This window comes from Python bivittatus, unplaced genomic scaffold (assembly GCF_059951505.1).
Source record: "Python bivittatus isolate LINGU-HERP-01145 unplaced genomic scaffold, Pbiv_v1 ctg000840_np1212, whole genome shotgun sequence".
In the NCBI taxonomy this organism is placed as follows: Eukaryota; Metazoa; Chordata; class Lepidosauria; order Squamata; family Pythonidae; genus Python; species Python bivittatus.
Genome location: NW_028277113.1, coordinates 36,334,977 through 36,356,383, shown reverse-complemented (window position 1 = coordinate 36,356,383; position 21,407 = coordinate 36,334,977). Strand labels below are relative to the sequence as shown.

The window sequence follows — 21,407 nt, the reverse complement described above, 5'->3', positions numbered from 1 at the left end:
TTTTGTAGAAATTGACCATGTAATACCTTTCTTTGCCAGCATTCTGTTCATGTTTTTATTACATTATTTTGATATTCATGTCTTGTTTTCTGTACATTCAGTAAGTTTTGATTTTTAACTTGCATCAGTGCTTGTTCTTGACTGTCTTTTACATAATCAGTCAATACATACAGTGGTACCTCGGTTCACGAACTTAATTCGTTCCGCAACTCTGGTCGCGAACCGAATTAGTCGTGAACCGAATCAAATTTTCCCATAAGGTTCAATGTAAATACGGTTAATCCGTTCTGACCCCTCCGAATTTGGTCGCCAACCGATTTTTGATCGCGTCCCGAATCAAATTTCCCCATAAGGTTCAATGTAATTACAGTTAATCCGTTCTGAACCATATGTGTTTTTTTTTTTAAACCGCAAAAATATGACACAAAGTACAGCACGAAGAGAGAGAAAGCTAACCTTGCTCGACGCGACTTTTGGCGTGGAGGACAGGAAGGCGGGTGGGGAGGCGGATATTGCTTGGAGGGAGAGTCCCCCTCCCTACAGGAAGCTGCGACCACGTGTCATGGGAGGGAAAATGGCCGCGGATCCTGTTCGTAACCCGATCCGGCGTTCGCGAACAGAGGCAAAATTTTGCGAACGGAGCTGTTTGTGAACCGAATTGTTCGTGAACAGAAGCGTTCGTGAACTGAGGTACCACTCTACTTTTCTTCTTTGACAGTTTGTTTGACTTGAAGTAAACCTCTGCCTCCATTCCTTTAGGGCAGGTATAATCTATCAATATCACTATTGGGATGTAATAGATAGTGAATAGTCATGAGTTTTCTTGTTTTTTTGGTCCAAACTGTCCAGTTCAACTTGTGTCCAGTTAATAATTCCAGTAGTGTATAATATAGCAGGTATGGCCCATGTATTGATGGCTCTAATGGGATTTCCACCATTCAATTTTGTCTTTAACAATTTTCTCACTCTTCGGATGTATTCTTTTACTGATCACATTTTTAACTTATCCATGCTTGATGTTATTCAGCTGTAAAATGCCCAGATACTTATAGGCTTCATCATGATGGCTCCTGATGGTTTGGCCATTTGGCATCTCAGTTACATTACTGTTCGTGATTTTACCCTGATTTATTGCTACTGTAGTGCATTTATCTAGGCCAAATTCCATTGCTATATCTGTGCTAAAAATTCTTGCAGTATTTGTCAATGATTGGATTTCGATTTCTGATTTTCCATAAAGCTTCAGATCATCCATATAAAGCAAATGTGAGATTTTATTAGCATTTTTTGCTGTCTGATAGCCAAGATTTGTTTTTTTCAAAATCACTGAAAGTGGAATCATAGCAATGACAAATAATAAGGTTGATAATGAGTCACCCTGGAAAATGCCTCTCCTAATGTTGACAAGCCCATATTTTTCATTTCCAACCACCAATTCTGCCTTCTACTGCTTCATTGTTTTTTCGATTCTATTGTTCTAAGATTCTAATGTTTTTGCAGTTGTTTCCGAACTTTTGATGATCCAACTACAGGTAGTCCTTGCTTAATGACAGTAGGGATTGGGAAATTCATCGTTAATCAGGGTGGCCATTAAGCAAGGCATCACAAGTGCACCCAATTTTACGACATTTTTTGCAGTGGTTGTTAAGCACATCACTGCAGTCGTTAAGTGAATCATGTGGTAGTTAAGTGAATCACGTGATTCTCCATTGATTTTGCTTGCCAGAAGCTGTCTGGGAACATCACAAATTGTGATCATGTGACCCAGGGACACTGCCACCGTCGCAAGCACTGGTTGCCAAGTGCCCAGATCATGATCACATGACCGCAAGGGTGCTGCGACAGTTGTAAGTGCAAGGATAGGTTGTAACTAGCTTTAGTGCCATCATAACTTTGAACAGTTGCTAAACAAATGGTTGTTAAGCGAGGACTACCTGTATGTGGTAATGAATCAAACACCTTTTTATAATCAAACCAGACCATATGTAAATTGATTTTTCAGCTTCTGCAATTTTCCACAACCATTTTATCAATCAGAAGTACATTGTTTTGTACATTTTCTTCTGTTCTGCTGATATTCAGTTATTATTTGTTTTTTGTTTGTTCTATTGTGTTTTCCTATTCTTTTCTATGGCTAAATAACTGTTGAATCAAGTATCCAGGACCAGTGCCTAGTGAAGCATTTATAAGAACAGTAGGGGAAACAGTTGTGATAGTGACAATTTCATCTTTTTTGTTTTTTATTTAATTTCCAAAGCGTAAAAAGCCCTCACTATACATAATTGCTAATGTGTTTTACAATCAAGGAAAAAGCTGACAATAACCTAAGTCAATATGGATTCATCCATTTTCTCTACCAATTCTATGAAAGCTGTTACAGAAATAAAGGTTATATTCATGAAGCTGAATGACCGGTATATAAACAACCAAATATAAACTACAATAAAAAATGCATTATGATTTAGCTTAAGAGTACCACTAAGAATATTTCACAGCAGACTTTTACGAAAACACACTCAACACTTTAAATCAAATCATTAGAGGTAGTCCTTCGGTTACAACAGCAATTGGGACCAATTGCTACAGGTGGGCGCTACAGAGGTGGGCAGGCACTATAGAGTGCAGGCAGGCAGGTGCTGTGGATGGGCACTACGGAGTACAAGCGGGCAGGCGAAAAAGCGGCAGGAGCGGGATTCACTTGCAACCTCCTGCCAGCTTCCCCATTGACTTTGCTTGTGGGAAGCTGGCAGGGAAGGTCACAAATGGCAATCACATGACCGTGGGGATGCTGCAATGGCTGCCACATGAAAGACCAGTTGTAACTCCCCCTCGTTCAGTGCTATCGTAACTCTGAATGGTCACTGAATGAGCAGTCATAACCCAAGGACTACCTGTATTATCAATTACTTATTTCTTAATATTTTAAGCCCAGGAATTAATCATGCCAATTATGAGACAAGGAAATCAGCTTCTGCCTTCAAATTGGCACAAACTGCTTACTAGCAGCAACTGAAGAAAGGGACAGGAGAATGTATTGCCTTGTAGAAGAAAGACTGTGCAAAAAATAAAGCAGAAGTCATATTGCATACCTTGACTCATGTGTTGTAGATTGGTGAAAGAACAGTTTGGAAGGGCTTTCCATAAGTATAGCACCTCAATGGATGCCAGTACACAAAGCTGTTTGGTTGGTTTTTGCTTTCTAAATCTCTCTGCCTGCAAACAGAAGACACTGATTTCACTTTCCAAATAAGTTGAGGGCAAATACTTTTTAGCATGGCCATGTACATAAAAAAATGTTTAAATTATACACCGGCAAACATGAAAAGCTTTAAAATTTCAACATAAGGACCAGAAATCTTAGAATACTGAAATACCAGAAATGAATGTAGAGCCCCACAACTCATTGTTCAGGGCTCCAGCCAGCCTAGGATAGGAACCTAGGAGTGCTGTTCCTAATCTCCTTTTTTTTACATAACAGTACAGTTAAGGTCACAGGAATAGAGACATCTTAGGGCTGGCCTTGAACCAGATAAGGAAGATAGAGAGAATAACAAAAACTCAGTTTTTGATTGTTGCATAACTAAGGGTTGGAAAACAGAGCAAGAGGACTGTTTGACCTCGTGTGCTACATGTATCCCTGCTTTGTCCTTTCAGCCAAGTGTTTCCATTTCTCTATACTTGTATTGGCTTTCTTTTACTCCCTGGTAACTCATTCAACTTTCCATGGGATAAAAGTTAAAGTCATTTTAGATTCATACACTCTGTCCAGCTTCTATTTTCTTTAGATCCCTTCTCCCCAACCCCCAGGGATAAAGTTAGAGGAGAATTCAACAACTGTAATTAGGCAGAACTGAAGAAAGACAATATGCTACTCCCAAACAATGGTAGCAACAAAGAGAACAGTTCATGTCCCTGACATTCAGTTTGAACTTAGAAGCCTTGGCTCCAAATAATGAAATGACTTTTTTCTATTTTTGGAAGAGGCACTTTTAAATATACACATGAAAGTACAACTACAACTACAAAGTACCCACATTAACCATACACTAATGATCAAATAAGTAGGGTCACAACTAATAAGCATTTTCATAAAGTTATTATTTCTTTAATTGTAGCCAGGCCTTTTCCCTTTTACAGTTTAAGAGATTAACAGGTATTATAAATCATAGCATAAAATCCTGCCAGAAATACTGAATAAATGTACACTTTAAACTATCACCAAAATCCATCGAATGTGGTCCAAATTATTCCTGAATGGATTCCTACCAATCACTTACTACTCAATGCTAAATGAAATATCTGCATTGTGTATACAGATAGTCCTCGCCTAATGACCATAATTGAGACCGGAACTTCCATTGTTAAGCAATGTGCTTGTTAGGTGAAAAATCATGTGACTGCATGGCTTAGCGACCACAATCCCAGCAGTCCTGGTTGCTGTCATTAAGTGAAAATCCTGCTTGGATTTTGGCATGGACCTTTTTCAGGCAGCCCCCAAAGTTCCGTGCACTAAACACCCCAACTGAAATCCAGGCAGGATTTTCAGCTAACTTCAGCTCTGGGGCTGAAAATCCTGCTTGGATTTCAGCATGAAGCTTTTTCAGGCAGCCACCAAAGCTCTGTGCACTAAACACCCTGTGCCAAAATCCTGCTTGGATTTCAGCACAGAGCTTTTTCAGCAAGCCCTCAGAGATAAGAGTGAGTCCTCTTTGCAGGTGGCAGCAGCGTGCAACCTTCCTTGCTGGCTTCCCCATTGACTTTCTGGGGAAACCAGCAGGGAAGATTGCAAATGGAGATCACATGATCGCAGGGCACTTGGCTACCAGTCATAAGGGTGGACTGATTGCCAAAGGCCCAAATTGCCGTAACTTCGGGTACGGGTTGTAAGTCCCTTTGTTAAGCCCCATTGTAACTTTGAATGGTCACTGAACAAATGGTCATTAAGCGAGGACTACTTGTAATCCTAATTAAACCATCTGGCATATTTTAAATAATCACATTTTAATTGATAATTTGGAATGGGATGGAGATGTCTTTCCACCACAGGAAAAATAACATTGCAATATTCTATCCCAAAACCCCAGTTACATCTATGATATTCCTGCTACGGGAATCATTCAACACAAGGCCTTTTCCAGTGCACAGGCAGCAGGATTGAATGGAATTAGTCTAGAATTCCAAGTTCATTCTTTTGCTAGAGAAGTTCCAGAATAATTGCTCTCTTAAAAAAACCCTTAAGCCAGTACAATTAATTTCCTTCACACTATTATCAGCAGGGAGGAGGTTAAAAAACAACAACAACAAGAACAAGAGAACACCTGTATCTCCCACAGCTCTTGCCTTAGCTGGCACAAGCTAGCAGGAAATAGGAATGACCATCACTCTCCCCCACGATGCCTTGTGGAGTAAAGTATCTAAACACATTTTTTACAGAAGGTGGTTTGTATACTGAAATCAGATCCTTATACAAAGATGCACACTATTTCACCTATTACATCCTTGGCTTCACTCAACCACATCTTGCTCCTCCCAAAAAATCACTTGCTGCAAATAATGAGCTGGTTGGTTCTCATACCTTAACCAGACAAACATATTATAGCTAGGTTATTGCCTGTCACTGCATCCACAGTTTAACCAAATCAAGACAGAAGATGTAGATGATGCAAATTCGGGGAGGAGGCAGGTTAGGGTTTCCTTTCTTCTTTTTAAATTGCATATGGTCTATCATAGAGCCTTTCCTATCATTTTCTGGGAAGTCATACTACTGAAATTTAGCAGCTCAGTTAGAGGGGATTTTGAGGATCACAAAAAAGGGGGAATTTGAGGTTCAAATGTGGTCCTATGGTTGCGGGTTGCCCACCCATGTACCAAATCAGCCCACTTTATGTTCACCAGACCTTTTTGACTGAGAACTGTTCAATTTGATTGTTTTTTCTTTTGAAAAGCTTCTGGACTTCCTTGAAAACAGTCTGTGCACCATTCACTTCACCAGTAGCTCCTTGACACACTGTAATAAAAAAGTTTCTTTCATTAATTTAAAACAAAAAATCCTGTCCCCTCACTCACAATCTGACACATTTATCAAATATTTACCAAATTTTATGATTCATTGATTCTGAATTTGTTGGCTTTCCTTTTCCCTTCCTTTCTGAATAATGTCTGCTAAAATGCAAATATGCAGGCAGATTCAGTGTTGCTTTTTGAATAGCAGCTAAGAAACGTTAAGGCCTTATAAAAATGAATGTATACTGAAATATAGGAGGTGATACATTCACAATTATTTTGTTGTAGTAATTGCTATCTGTTGCCTTTCGCTCAATTTGCATATGTTTGTTTGTAGTTGCTTTCTATCATTATTACATTTATTATTAGGTACCCAGGGGCACATGTCAATCAGATGGCCCTATAAACCTACCAAATAAATAAATAATGGAAGAACAACACATGCTCAAAATCTCACTCTAATAGGTCACATGCACCCAATATATTTTTGCCACTGTTGTATTTATTTCTATGAGTAATTTTGTTAATAAAATATGCTGACACCATACAATAATCACTGTATTACCTCCACCCCCAAATTACACATACTTCCAAATCATGTAACAATACTTCCCTGCTGTTAAGTAGGCATAATAACACTGGGACCATCTTGATTCATTTTTAAGACGTTCAAATGATTCAAATGCATCCTTGAAGTTCATTTCTATCATGCTACACCAGCCTGAAAGGGACAAGCAAAAAAATGTTGAACACAGAAAATTATTATGTATGTCCTATGTATTATTAATAACAAAATAATATAATTTTAAAAATAACAATATACTCCACAAGTTGCACTGGCTCCCAACAGGCGTCCAAGTGCAATTCAAGGTGCTGGGTATTACCTTTAAAGCCCTGCATGGCATAGGATTGGGTTCCTTGAGGGACCACCTTCTCCCTAGAACATCTGCCTGCTCCATACTCTCCCACAGGGAGGACACGCTCCCGGTTCCTTCTTTTAAATCTTGTCATCTTATGGGACCTAAGAAGTATGCCTTTTCTATGATTGCCCCTGTTCTCTGGAATGAACTGCCCCCCAAATATATGACAGGCCCCAAATCTTCTTGCCTTTAAGAAAGTCATTAAGAGCTGGCTCCTTCCCCAGGCATTAGTGGCTAGTTGAGTGGGAGTCCCCTTGTGTTTATTTTGTTGTGTGCTTGGTTGCCATTTTATATTTTGCATTTATATACTATCTATTGTTAGATAGTTTTCTTTTCTTTTCTTTCTGATTTATTGTGTGCTTATGCTGTATGCCACTCAGAGTCACACTGTTTGAGTTTGGGTGGCCTTATAAATCTTGAAAATAAATAAATATCTGCTGGAGACTGAATCTTTCAGAACGCACTATATCTAAACAAAAAGGAAACATTAATGTTATCATATACCAATTTCATAGAGGCAAACATGCTGAATCTCTCTCTGATCAGTTGCAAGTTCCAAAGCAGTATTGAAGGAGGTCAAGGCACTGTTGATTTGACACTAAGAAGAGAAGAAAAAAGCTGCAATCAAAATGTAGAAGTACATAAATATCAATTTCACAAGTGTTTATTCAAATCTAGAACAGTATAAAAGAGTTAATTGCAATGATCATCTTGTGAAATGCTTGTAAGAACTACAAATTAGCTAACAAAACATGGACTGGTTATTGAAATCAATGTAAAATTCGGCACTCTAGTCTTCTACTTCCTTGCCTTCATGGCCTTCAAAACAATCAGCTCTTATGTGATAGTGACAGAAAAAACAACAACCAGGAGAAATGCCATACAGAATACCGATTATACCTGGGAAGAGAGAGCACACTCCTCAGAAAATCTCTCACTGATTGGAAAAAAACCAACAACAACACATTTTCACAGTATCCTGAAATTCCTATCACAAGCTATCACCTATCACAGACCCACATTCAACACTGAGTCAATGAACTTGCATAACAGGGACTCAGCACACCCCACAGCTATGACCATACTACTACCAATCTCTGGATATTCTTTTTTTACTACTATAGTGTAGAAGAACCTGAAGAACCACCAAGGACAAAGCTCGCAGTACCTCTAAACGCTGTATTCTGCCTTTGAAAAACATGAAGAGAGATGAGTTTGGATAAGCAGCTTCTTTTTTCTGAAGTATCTCTTCAGCCTCTTGCAAGCCTGCTTTGGTGTCACTGCCATCCAAAGCAAAGAAAGGGCGAACCACCGTGTGGTACCACAGCAAGGCTAACCTAAAGTACAAGAACATATTGACATTAACTAGTTCCATACTGTAGAAATTCATAAGCATCAAAGAATATACAGTAGCATGACATAGTCAATCCATTAAAGCAAGTTGCTTTTTTAAACTTCAGCAACTTACACAGGCAGGTTACGTGCATGTGCACAATATTATCTACTGCTCCCGATCACCCGTTGAAACAAGCAAGCATTCTCACTTCTCTTTAGAACATGCCTGCAAGTAAGTTATATAACTGGCTGTATTAAAAACTTTCACACCGGTTTTGTATGAAGCACTTTAGAACTGGATTGAGCTATGGCAGGGATGAGGAATATATGGCCTCAGGATCCCATTTAGCACCTGAAATACTTTTGGTGTCCTCCTATGTCTCCTCTAAAAAATGGTATAATTTCCATAATTTTTAGATAGAAACTAGATGAAAACTGTACTAAAATAGGCTTATTCAGATAGTCCTCTGCCTATCGACATAAAACAGTATCACTCACTTTGCAGCATTGCTGTTTCCGACACAGATCTCATTACCCCCCAAATTAAAGAGTTTCCAGTCACTAAATTGTTGCTCTATCAGAGATACAGTATCAAAACATAAGGAAATTAAGTTAGCTTTTACTCAACTAAAGTGGAATGAAAGAATTCATTCTTCAATTTCTGAAGCTGGAATCTGATAGTAGAAGAAATATGGGGTTCCCTAGAAAATGCCACTGAGCATTCCAATTTTATGCAATCAAATTATACAATCAGCCTTCTAAACAGAAACAAAATAGTACCCAATAGTTTTAATGCAAAACAATGTCACTCACAAACTGTTGTTTAAGACATCGGTAACACTGCTGCCATTACCAACAAAAAATTAAAGGCTCCTACAAGAGGAAGTAAAGTGCTTAAAATTAATTATATTCCTTCTATTAGTTAGGACAGTTACTGGATGTGAACAAGACTTTAAATGTTCATTTTCTCTTTGCAACCACCTAGGAGTCATCCAGACTGTTGAAGCCTAGAACTAGTACCCTATGTTAGCTTAAATAGGATGTATGCCATTTCAGGGAATTTCAGTTCCAGCCCAAGATTCCTTGAACCTGCAGAATCTGTTAAAGAGGATCCCCCACTGAGTTATCACATTAACTTGAAAAGAAAAGGGAGGCTACATCTATGAACTATATGTGTGTGGAAAAGTAACCCTTTTATTGAAATGAAGCCCAGATGCAAAAACTCCATGTCAGCTGAAGAATAGAAAAGTGCCAACTCAAAATATTTGCGTTTTCAGAACAGCATTCTACTACCGATTTACACAGAACCATACAAATACAGAAAACTCTTATTAAAATGTCTAAATGAGCATACTGAAGATGGTAAAATGTTTTAAACTGCTAAGAGCTTAAGACTGGTTTAATCGGTATTTGTTCTGAATGCAACAATTTGCACTGAGTAAAAACCATCTGAGGACACAATAAGCTTCCTCTCTGAATTAAAGGCCTGCACTGCTATAATTTAACGGCATATCAAAGAGCAGCTCTTAATTTAACCAGGTGATGTTTTCTTTTTTCAGGAAAAAAAAAAAAAGGCAACACGGTGTTGCTACCTTACATTGGCTTGAAGTTTACTTACTTCAGTTCTAAGCTATTACCAAAGCATTGCAATATAGCTACTCACGTAGCTAAAGGGGCCTTCATGTCCTTACTTTCACTTGCATACATCAATGAAGAAAGCCCCTGCAGGCGGTCTCCAGGAAAACCCAGCAGATTGATGATTTTGAGCAGGTTTGGGGGCACCATGGATATGCAAAGATGAAAAAGTCCATATCCAAAGCTAACAGCACCTTTCAGTCTGTTAAGTGAATCCTCTGTAACACCTTCTGCAGCAATATGATTATCATTTGTAGCATCAGAAGTCAAGGATTCCTGAGTGATCTTCTTCTGATATAATTCCTGAAGTGTATTAATGTCTGTATAGCACTTATTGTAGATTTTCCAAGCTTTTCTAAGGATCCACCCACCTTTTATATAAGCTGAGGGGAACAAAAAAATAAAGAGATAAAAAGAGTTTAGTCAAAGAGAAAGTTCTAGTTTTCTAGATTTTCTAGTTTAAGAAATTAAAAACTTATGTCCCATCCAGGTTTCCACATCTGTATGCTCTCTAGATTTGTGAACTACAATTCCTATCTTCTAGCCAGTATGGGAGGAAGAAGAGGTTATTATGTACAGAAAGAGTGCCATAATCATATTAACAGCTTGTTAATATTAACAGTTTGTTATAACTAAATACAAATCAAATTTACAATCTGAAGGTGTACGTATGTATGTATTTGTGTGTATATATATCTATGTTTAAAGTACATATGAAATTTTAAAACAGAAAATGTTAAAGAAATAACAGACTATAATTGGTATTAGAAATGTTTTTCTAAAACATTTTACCTAATGTTTTATTTTTATTATTTATTTTACTAATAATATTTACAACCCAACCCAATCCCTAACAGACTCTGGATAGGGAACAACGAGATACAAATAGAAACCATAAAACATACCATATAATCATAGGGTCCCAATAAACAAAAGGCCAAAAGCACCCTGGAATAGTATTGCTTTAAGCTGTTTCTGAAATGTAAGAAGGTGGGGGCTGCCAGGACTTCTGGAGGGAGTCTTCCATAAAGTGGGGGCTACCAGTGAGAAGCCTCTCCCCTAACCCACACTCCATGTACCTCATAAACTGAAGACCCTCAACAGGCCCATTCTTGACCAGACTGAATGGGAAGATTCATACTATTGTGCCATGGAAGAGTTTGTTCATTTTTATTTTTCTAATCAATTTATATAGCCATCCACTCAGCAGACAAGTACCATGACACCCCAAATCAGTTTGTGGATACATGTAGTCCTCATTTAGCAACTGCAATTGGGACCAGCAAATTGGTCATTAAGCGAAGCGGTTGCAAAGTGAAAATCACATGACTACGGCTGTGCTTATGATTTTACTTCAGCTTTCCTTTGCTTTACAGCATCAGTAGGATATGACCCCAAACAGCCAGGTGAGCCCAAATGGCAAGAAAAGTTTCTGGAATTAGACTCAGGAGGAAGCTGGGTACAAGGGCAAATCTTATAACCTTTATCCCTGCTCCCCCGCCTTTGGAATGCTCACCCCAGCACTGGGATAATTAGCAAGAAAAGAATTAATATTTGTATTTACATTCACTGGAGAGGAAGGGATTACAAGAGGCACACCATGGGGAATACACATTGAAAGGAATGCACTAGTGCTGGCTATTTGCCTCTTCATCTATATGAAGAACTACTTCTTGTCAGTTACAGGCAGCAGCTGGGAGCTGCCTAGGGTTCTAATCAACTAATTAAGGTCACAGAGCTGAGCTTGTTAATGTGTGGTTAGCACTTTTTAGAGACACACTGGGCTGACAGATTTAGGCAATCTCTCCATTCTGCGAGGGGGAAGAAAAGAAAAAAAAAACCAGGTCAGGCACAGGACAACAAGTACTGACTGACTATAATGGCCAACATATGACTAAGAGAGAGACACTGTGAAGGTCATAAATGTGGGCATTGGTTGCAAAGTTACTTTTTCATCACTATCATAACTGTGAACAGTCATTGTCCAAGGTAGTCGCTAAATGAAGACTACCTGTACATGTAATGAATGGTATGAACCACAGGCTAACTCATGCTTTATTTAACCAAGTTTACTTAATGACCCCTAATTGGCTAGGCTTACTCAACATTTGTTGTTGTTTAGTCGTTAAGTCGTGTCCGACTCTTCGTGACCCCATGAACCATATTGCGCCAGGCCTTCCTGTCCTTCACTGCCTCCCTGAGTTTGCTCAGTTTCATGCTCATTGCTTCAGTGATGCTATCTAACCATCTCATCCTCTGCCATCCTCTTCTCCTTTTGCCTTCAATCTTTCCCAGCATCAGGGTCTTCTCCAAAGAGATCTCTCTTCGCATTAGGTGACCAAAATATCTGAGCTTGAGCTTCATTATCGATCCTTCCAATGAGCAATCAGGGTTGATTTCCTTTAAGATTGACTGGTTTGACCTCCTAGCAGTCCAGGGGACTCTCAAGAGTCTTCTCCAGCACCTTACTCAACATAGTAAACCATAAATCATAGTAATCTGTAATATTCTTAATTTTCTGATTTTCTGATTGGATACATCCAAAGCTTTGTAGCTACAAAGCAGCAAGTCCCTTTTTAACTTATTGTGTTGTTTGTACCCAATCATAAGGTCAGAGAACTAAGAATACATAGTGTTTGGTTTACTCTAGCACAAATAAAATTGTTAAATCCCTATTTATTATACAATAGCCTACAACATAGGGCTGCAAACATTTAAACAACAAACAATGGCTATGTGATCTGAAATTGGGGGAGCTCTCAGTGTCTCCCTTGTCATGATCAGATCACACCCTGATTACCATGGGATTCTCTAGCGTCATTGTCCACTGCAGGGAGGCTAGACCCAGCAACTGATGGGTTTCAGAGGGAGCTGGGGGTTGTTCCTGCTAGTCTGCTGCACAGTCCATCTGAAGCCTTGGTCGCCACTTGGAATAGGGGGGCAGCCGAGGCTTTGGATTGGATTGTGCTCACGCAATCTCTCCCCTCTCATGGATCCTGACACTCCCCGTAGTTCATGGAGGAGCTGAGGGAGATGAAAAGAGAGAAGAGACATCTAGAGTGTCACTGGCACTCAATGAAAGACAAACTCAACTGAACACAGGTTAGAGCCGCTATTAAGTCCTATCTTGTGGCGATAAGGGCAGTGAAGCATCAGTATTTCTCCGCCCTTATTGCATCCACGGATTGCTGTCCTGCGGCCCTGTTTCAGATGACATGTGCCCTCTTGGGTAGAGGAGGCTCAGAGATCCTCTTGCAGGGGTGTGTGGAAGAATTTGTTCAGCATCTATCAGACAAAATTGCTCAAATTCATTTAGAGTTCGACATTAGCCTTATTGCAGGTCTGGAGGAGATGCCTGGGGAGGAGTCTTGCCCAGTTATCTGGGATCAGTTTGAATCTGCTGGGCCTCAGGAAGCAGACAGGGTCCTTAGGATTGTGAGCTAAGCTACCTGCCCTTTAGATCCATGCCCCTCCTGGCTTGTTAAAGCAGCCTGGGGGGTGTTGTGTGAGTGGGTTCAAGCGGTGGTGAACTCTTCCTTGAGTGAGGGGGTTGTTCCTTTACCTCTTAAAAAGGACTTGGTTCACCCCCTTAAGAAGCCATCATTGGATCCCCCTATACTAGACAATTTTCTTCCAGTATCTAACTTCCCCTTTCTGAGGAAGATGGTTGAGAAGGTGGTTGTGCAGCAGCTTCAAAGGACCCTGGATGAAGCAAATTATTTGAATCCCTTTCAGCCAGGATTCAGACCTGAGTAGGGGATGGAAACAGCATTGGTCATGCTTTTGCATGATCTCTGGCGAGGGCAGGATGGGGATTGTGCATCCATTCTTGTCCTACTTGACCTCTCTGCAGCTTTCAGTACCATCGACCGTGGTATCCTTCTGGATTGCCTCAGGGGATTGGGGGTGGGCAGCACTGTGTTGTGCTGGTTCACCTCCTTTCTTCAGGGTCAGTTCCAGTTGGTGGGGATTGGGGAGGAGAGATCCCGCCCCTGGACCCTACTATGTGGGGTGCCGCAGGGTTCAGTGCTCTCTCTGCTCCTATTCAACATCTGTATGAGGCTGATGGGTGAGATCATCCATCAGCATGGGGTGAAGCATCATCAGTACACTGATGATACCCAATTATACAACTCTGCCCCTGGCGAATTGATGTTATGGACATCTTATCCTGTTGTCTAAAGGCTGTGAGGATCTGGATGGGGAAAACAGGCTTCACCTGAACCCTGGCAAGACTGAGTGGCTTTGGGTTTGGGGGCCTGTCAGTTCCAGGACTATGCCAACTTTGGTGCTGGATGGGATGGTACAGCCCCAGAGAGACCCAGCACACAATCTGGGGGTCCTCCTGAACTCACAACTCCTGCCGGTCATGGCCAGGAGGGCCTTTGCACAGCTTTGTGTTGTGTGACAGTTGCACCCATTCCTGGATCGGGGGGCTCTGCTCACAGTCACTCATGCCCTAGTCACCTCCTGATTGGATTACTGTAATGCACTCTACATGGGGCTGCCCTTGAAGAGTATCTGGAAGCTTCAGCTGGTGCAAAATGCAGCAGCACGATCAGTTATGTGTGCTTCTAGAACAGCACATGTTACACCTCTGCTTCGTTAGCTGCACTGGTTGCCAGTCTGCTTCTGGATCCAATTCAAGGTGCTGGCTTTGACCTTTAAAGCCCTTCATAGTATGGGGCCAGGTTATTTGAGGGACCGCCCCTCCCCAGTTATATCTCCCCATCCCATCAGATCCAGCAAGAGAGGCATGCTGTAGGTCCCGTCTGTCAGGGGACTACACTTGGTGGGCCTGAGGAGGCAGGCCTTCTCTGCAATGGCGCCTGCCTTATGGAACATTCTCCCCCCTGAAATGAGGTCAGCCCTATTTTTTCGACTTATTTTCTGGAAGTCCCTCAAGACCTGGCTATGCCATCAGGCCTGCGGGTCTCAGGGAACCAGTGAGATCTTGAGGTGGCTCCCCTGCTGATCTAACCTCTTTGTGTGTTTTTTTTAAACATTTTAATATGACTGCATTTGACATGTTTATTGTTTTATATTTTTTGCTGCACACCACCCAGAGTTACTTCTTGTGAGATGGGCAACCATATACATTTGATAGATAAATAAACAAACAAACAGGTGGTAGCAAAGAGATGGAGGAAACTCTAACTCTCTTGATCATATCTAGCAGTCATCTGAATTTTTATAGCCCTGATAAGGTAGATCTACTCTAAAGGATTAATGAGCTTCCAAGCTATAAAAAAATCAAGCTGTCTGTTGCAATAAAGCATTTGTTCCAGAAGCATGATTCAGCTTTAATAGGAAGCTAAGATTACTGCAAGACTGTGCTGTTCAGCCACTTTCTGCTGCATAGCATATTTGGTGCTCCTGTGGTTCACCACAAGGTAAGCGTTTGTACAATTCTGTTCAGCAATGCTGCAGTAACCATGGAGAAAGTGACAAAACCCCCACCCTTTTCACCTTGGATGGTTCAATGACAAATAAAGTAAGGAATATGAGGAACATTTAAAAAAAAAAAACTTTATGTAGTTTTGCTGCTTTTTTAGCCAAAATACTCTCCTGTTAAACATTATTACTTAAAACTACAGAGTCTCTTGGGACATTTTATATATTTATACATGTACTCCTAGACTATTATACATAGATGTTTTTGTATTTAAGAAAACAATTAGGTAAAACACCACCTTTGCTTAGAATGCATTACTGTTATCTCAGCAACTGATTAATTTAAAAAAAATCCCTATTCTTACCAGTATTAATAGAAATTAGCAACCACATGCCAACATGTGGCTTGTGGTATTTTAAAATTGTACTTAACCATGCACAAAGGAAGCTATGATGGGGAATGTTTACTTTTCTTTTAATAATAGAAATTTTGTTATTAAAAAGATACTTGAATTAAAACTGATACCAAACAACAAAACAGCACTCCCTTCTCATGTAACAGAATGAAAAATGACAGAACTTCCAAACATATGCTACACCCAAACACACACAGACTTCTTAATATTACAGGCCACAGCTTACTTTCCTAGCCTATATTCTCATCCTCTGCACAAATCAGAGAAAAGTATATCAAAATAATCTATAGATGATACGTAACTCAGGTAAACTGGCAAGGATGACTACAAATAAACTGGGTTCTGCTGGAATAACTGTAAAAATAAGACACATTTTTATGTGTGGTGGATATACCCAAGGATTAGAAACTACTTAGTATTTAGAAAATCAGGTAATGTAGTCACCAGGAATCAAAATTGACTTGAAGCAACAAAAAAAGAGAAAGTGACAAGCATGGCGATAACAAAAAAATGAGAAGCAATGATTTTTTTCCTTTGATGAATGGTACAAGAATTTATGCATACTGTGATTACAAAAAAAAATTAAGCCGTTTGATATACCTTCGAACCAGTCAATTAACCCATACTCCTTTTTTTTTTTTGAGATACAGCAAGACTTGATTCCTACCATCAGCTACACAAACTATGGCAAAAACTTGTCTGTTTGTAACACTCAGATTTGGTTTAGCTTAGAAATATTTATAATATAAGTAAGATCTCAAAAATGATGGCATTCTTAATATATACATGTTTTTGTATTGTATGCTATGAAACCACTTTACATCATCCTGGTTTTAGATAACAAATATTAATTATTAAAAAACAGAAGCCACAGCTTACCTGATAATTCTTGTTTTACAAAAGAGAGCACAGCAAGGTAAACTTGACAGTCTGCCACAATGATTTGTCTCTGCAATCGATCCATCATGGATGGGGCACTCTTCCTCCCATCAACCTATTTGAAAATTATGAAGGAAGAGCAGAACCATCATGTTAATTAGATATGCATAAAACCTACCGTTCCAGGAATGGAACATTCTGGGCCACACCAATACAACCATTCTGGGGGTGATCTGGCACTTTTCTGGAAGTTAATTCTCTGAACCAGAAATGCTTTAAATTCTTCCCCATGTGGTCCAGCTGTGAAAAACATACTATTTCAGAATGGTAGGTTTTGCATATCCCAACTATTAATCATTTAAAGTTTGGTCAAAATAGCCAAAGTGAATTGCCTTGTAATGAAATTCATTTCAAAGTAAAAAATGTAAATAAAAAATTAGCATAGAGCTATGTTTCTTAAACTTTCTGAAATGCATTTAAAAATCACTGAAGTTTTAAAGATTATGTTTTAAAAACCACTGTAATATTCAGTTTATTCAGATATTTTGTCTTGGTTATAGCAAGTACAAAGATCTGTTGAAGGAAAAGGTAGGTAAAACATTCAGTATCTTTTTACTTAAAAGCTTATGTTCTCTGAAAATTTTCAACTAGTTGTGAAGGTATGAATTTTTTTCAATTGTTTCAGTATGATGCCTCAGGAGAGCTAACAATATCTCATCGTTCATAACTGTTTTTTTAATGGATCCAAAAACCACACATGTACCCACACACGCACACACACACACAAATCTCTTGTATCTTGGTTTGAAAGAAATTAGAAAGTAGAATTTTCAAGAGATTTTAACCATGATTTGCTAGCTATATCATAACTGACAAGGCTATACTAAGCCATAAGCCACGATTCACAAACTAAAATTTAGGCTTCATTAATCCACATTCTGACTTGGCACACAGTATGTGAACCCATCTTATGTTTGGAAACTGGAAATACTCTACATTTTCTGCTTATGATTCTGAACTTCATTGATCAGATACCATCTAACTAAGACACACCATATATTCTCTCTTTTGCTCCACCAGGGAAACAAATTTATTACTGAAAACATCCAATACCATACTATATAGAGAATGCGGCTTCACAACAGTAACTTCTGGATCTTTAGACAGTTTGGTAAATACATGGCATAAATATGTGCCCCCTGGATGTTGGACTGGAGGTTCCACACTTTGTTTGCATGTTATTCTATCATTTAGTGGAACTACAGAAAGAACTGTTAAGTATGAACTATCACAGAATTAGTAGCAGTAGAGAAGAAAAATCCAGCTTTATATTAAATTTTCATCAATATAATATGCAGATTATATTATTTTAGACATATGCAGTATCAATTAAGCTAGTCATATCTAGAACATTAATTGTGTGAACTTTTTCTTTGTAAGATAATTTTTTTTATTACCTTTCACCAACCGCCCCCCCCCCCCCCCCCAGTAATGCTAGTTGCTTAATCTGGCATTCTGCTGCTCCCTCATTCCAAAGTTGTTGGCTCTCCCCTCCCTAATATTTTAAAGCAAATTTCTTATGGAGGAGACAGATACAAAGACCAACTCCTCATAACCCTTTAGAAATTATATAGAATAGTGACACTAAACAAACTGTCCAGACTCTATGCACTCAACATTAATAATGCAGTATGTTCTCAAAGGAAGCCAAAACTTAAATTATTTATAGACTATGAAGTTTATTACACCTAATTCCACTGAACTAGCAAAGATATGTAGCATGAACATGGCAGTTCAATAGGAATACTAGTTAAAGTTCATTCTTCTATTTCCATGGAAGGTAAATGCTACTATATTTACATGATGGGGGCAGCAAATTAAGTGAAAGCACATTATCAATTTTACTAACCACAGTAGTAATGTAATAACTTAAACTGTTAGTTAAAGGCACAAGTGAGTTTATAGCTCTCATTTTTATTTTTAAGGGTATCTTTAGCAAGACAAACTCCAAAAGCAAGCAAAGGCACATAAATAACTGCTAAGTTGCTATAACTGCTGCGAATATTTCCATCAACCTGCAACTCAGTAAATAAAAGCATTAGTAAAATGAATTCCGAAGGCTGGATGATAACTGTGGACAGATGATGATTGGACAACAGTTGCTATTTGCATCTTGCTTACCAGTGGAGACAGATGGAAAGAGGAGATTGGACTGAAGAACTAGGCAGGCATTATGAAGAGAAATTGTTATTGCTCTTCAAGATTATGTAGGGATCTAGGTGGGATTTTAATCTTTTGAAGGGAACTTTGAAGTTTTACTAAACTATCAAAGAAGAAAATTTCCATTGTCTATGGTTAATGTTTAGCAGATAGGCAAGAGCCAGGAAAAAAAAATTGAAACAGGCATAACATTTTACAGAGAAAGAGAGGCCACTCGTCTACCAGCAGATTGCCAACAATGATATGGCTAATCTTGTTGACAGAAAACTTTTTTTATATACAGAGGACAGCCAAATAAGACTATATTCTGTCTAGGCTACCAGAAGACAATAGACTGCCTATCAATTATAAAACTAACTTTTAGCTGGGATTATTTGCTCTCTGTATATAGCATTATAAAGACCAAATTTTGGATAGAAATGCCTCTTTGAATGGCCCTTTGTCAGGTATTCTGGAAACAGGAATAACAGGAACGGATGATGCATGAGCTCACAGGAGTATGTCAAGATTTTAAAAGCAACAAAATTGAATATGAAAATATTGCATATTACATGCTATGGAGTCCCATAGGACAGGCATATATAAAACAGTATCATATTGGCACAGGACTCATTCATCCATGTATTGGCAATGTTTCACTTACATTCTTCTTAATTTTATTTTTTATTGTTTCTATAACTCCTGCTTCTTCACTCTCACATAATTTTTCGGTAGCTTTTAAATCGTCACATGCCAGCTGCATTTTCTCTTCTTCAAAAGTCATCATGGCATTCTGTTAAAACATAAAAAGACTACTGAACCTGAAAGTGCCAAACTAATCTAAACCTACTTACTACTTTACAAACTAAGGATATTATATTGCTCTTTTAGAAGCTTTTTAAAGCAAGTTCATTAACTAAGATAATTATAATTATAGATAATTATAAGAGCCCTTCATTTACAAGTAACTCTCAGAGAAGTTGAGAAATTAATTCAAAAATTATTACTGTGGCCCTTTAAAAACCAACCAACTACCATATAATGCATGTGCTACACTATACAATACTATCATATTATGCACCAATAAATGTATTAATCTTTAAGGTTTCACAAGACTCTTTGCTGAAAAAAACTAGCACAACTACCTCTCTGCAAAATCAAAAAATAGTCATGCTATACTTACTGCTGTAAGTTGCCTACAATGCTAGTAGGATGAAATCTTCTTAACAGAAAAATAGTATATTACTAAACTAAAAACTCAACTTAATATCTTATTAACTAAGATATCAGGTAATACTCCATAATTATGATTCCTGAAGGCTTGTATTTGCAGAAAACATTGACTTTAATTGTACAGTGGGGCAAAAAAGTATTTAGTCAGCCACCAATTGTGCAAGTTCTCCCACTTAAAAAGATGAGAGAGGCCTGTAATTTTCATCATAGGTATACCTCAACTATGAGAGACAAAATGGGGGTAAAAATCCAGAAAATCACATTGTCTGATTTTTAAAGAATTTATTTGCAAATCATGGTGGAAAATAAGTATTTGGTCACCTACAAACAAGCAAGATGTCTGGCTCTCACAGACCTGTAACTACTTCTTTAAGAGGCTCCTCTGTCCTCCACTCGTTACCTGTAGTAATGGCACCTGTTTGACCTTGTTATCAGTATAAAAGACACCTGTCCACAACCTCAAACAGTCACACTCCAAACTCCACTATGGCCAAGACCAAAGAGCTGTTGAAGGACACCAGAAACAAAACTGTAGACCTGTACCAGGCTGGGAAGACTGAATCTGCAATAGGCAAGCAGCTTGGTGTGAAGAAATCAACTGTGGGAGCAAGAATTAGAAAATGGAAGACATACAAGACCACTGATAATCTCCCTTGATTTGGGGCTCCATGCAAGATCTCACCCTGTGGGGTCAAAATGATCACAAGAATGGTGAGCAAAAATCCCAGAACCACACGGGGGGACCTAGTGAATGACCTGCAGAAAGCTGGGACCAAAGTAACAAAGGCTGCCATCAGTAACACACTATGCCTCTAGGGACTCAAATCCTGCAGTGCCAGATGTGTCCCCTGCTTAAGCCAGTGCATGTCCGGGCCCGTCTGAAGTTTGCTAGAGAGCATTTGGATGATCCAGAAGAGGATTGGGAGAATGTCATATGGTCAGATGAAACCAAAGTAGAACGTTTTGGTCTAAACTCAACTCGTCGTGTTTGGAGGAGAGAGGATCCTGAGTTGCATCCAAAGAACACCATACCTACTGTGAAGCATGGGGGTGGAAACATCATGCTTTGGGGCTGTTTTTCTGCAAAGGGACCAGGACGACTGATCCGTGCAAAGGAAAGAATGAATGGGGCCATGTATTGTGAGATTTTGAGTGAACACCTCCTTCCATCAGCAAGAGCATTGAAGATGAAATGTGGCTGGGTCTTTCAGCATGACAATGATCCCAAACACACCGCCCGGGCAACGAAGGAGTGGCTTCGTAAGAAGCATTTCAAGGTCCTGGAGTGGCCTAGCCAGTCTCCAGATCTCAACCCCACGGAAAACCTTTGGAGGGAGTTGAAAGTCCGTGTTGCCCAGCGACAGCCCCAAAACATCACTGCTCTAGAGGAGAT

At 39.1% G+C, this 21,407-nt stretch overlaps 1 protein-coding gene across 1 annotated transcript in view; it reads right to left on the bottom strand.

Moving 5' to 3' along the window:
* The window catches only part of TTC39C (tetratricopeptide repeat domain 39C), a 51,611-nt gene that overhangs the window by 6,333 nt on the left and 23,871 nt on the right, over window positions 1–21,407 (bottom strand). Inside the window, exons 3-10 of the mRNA XM_088130647.1 lie at window positions 19,446–19,574; window positions 16,583–16,697; window positions 9,922–10,276; window positions 8,092–8,260; window positions 7,428–7,521; window positions 6,608–6,724; window positions 5,898–6,007; window positions 3,090–3,213 (exon numbers count right to left, since the gene is read on the bottom strand). Coding sequence (XP_087986773.1) covers window positions 3,090–3,213; window positions 5,898–6,007; window positions 6,608–6,724; window positions 7,428–7,521; window positions 8,092–8,260; window positions 9,922–10,276; window positions 16,583–16,697; window positions 19,446–19,574 — 1,213 coding nt within the window. The remainder of the gene's footprint in view (window positions 1–3,089; window positions 3,214–5,897; window positions 6,008–6,607; window positions 6,725–7,427; window positions 7,522–8,091; window positions 8,261–9,921; window positions 10,277–16,582; window positions 16,698–19,445; window positions 19,575–21,407) is intronic.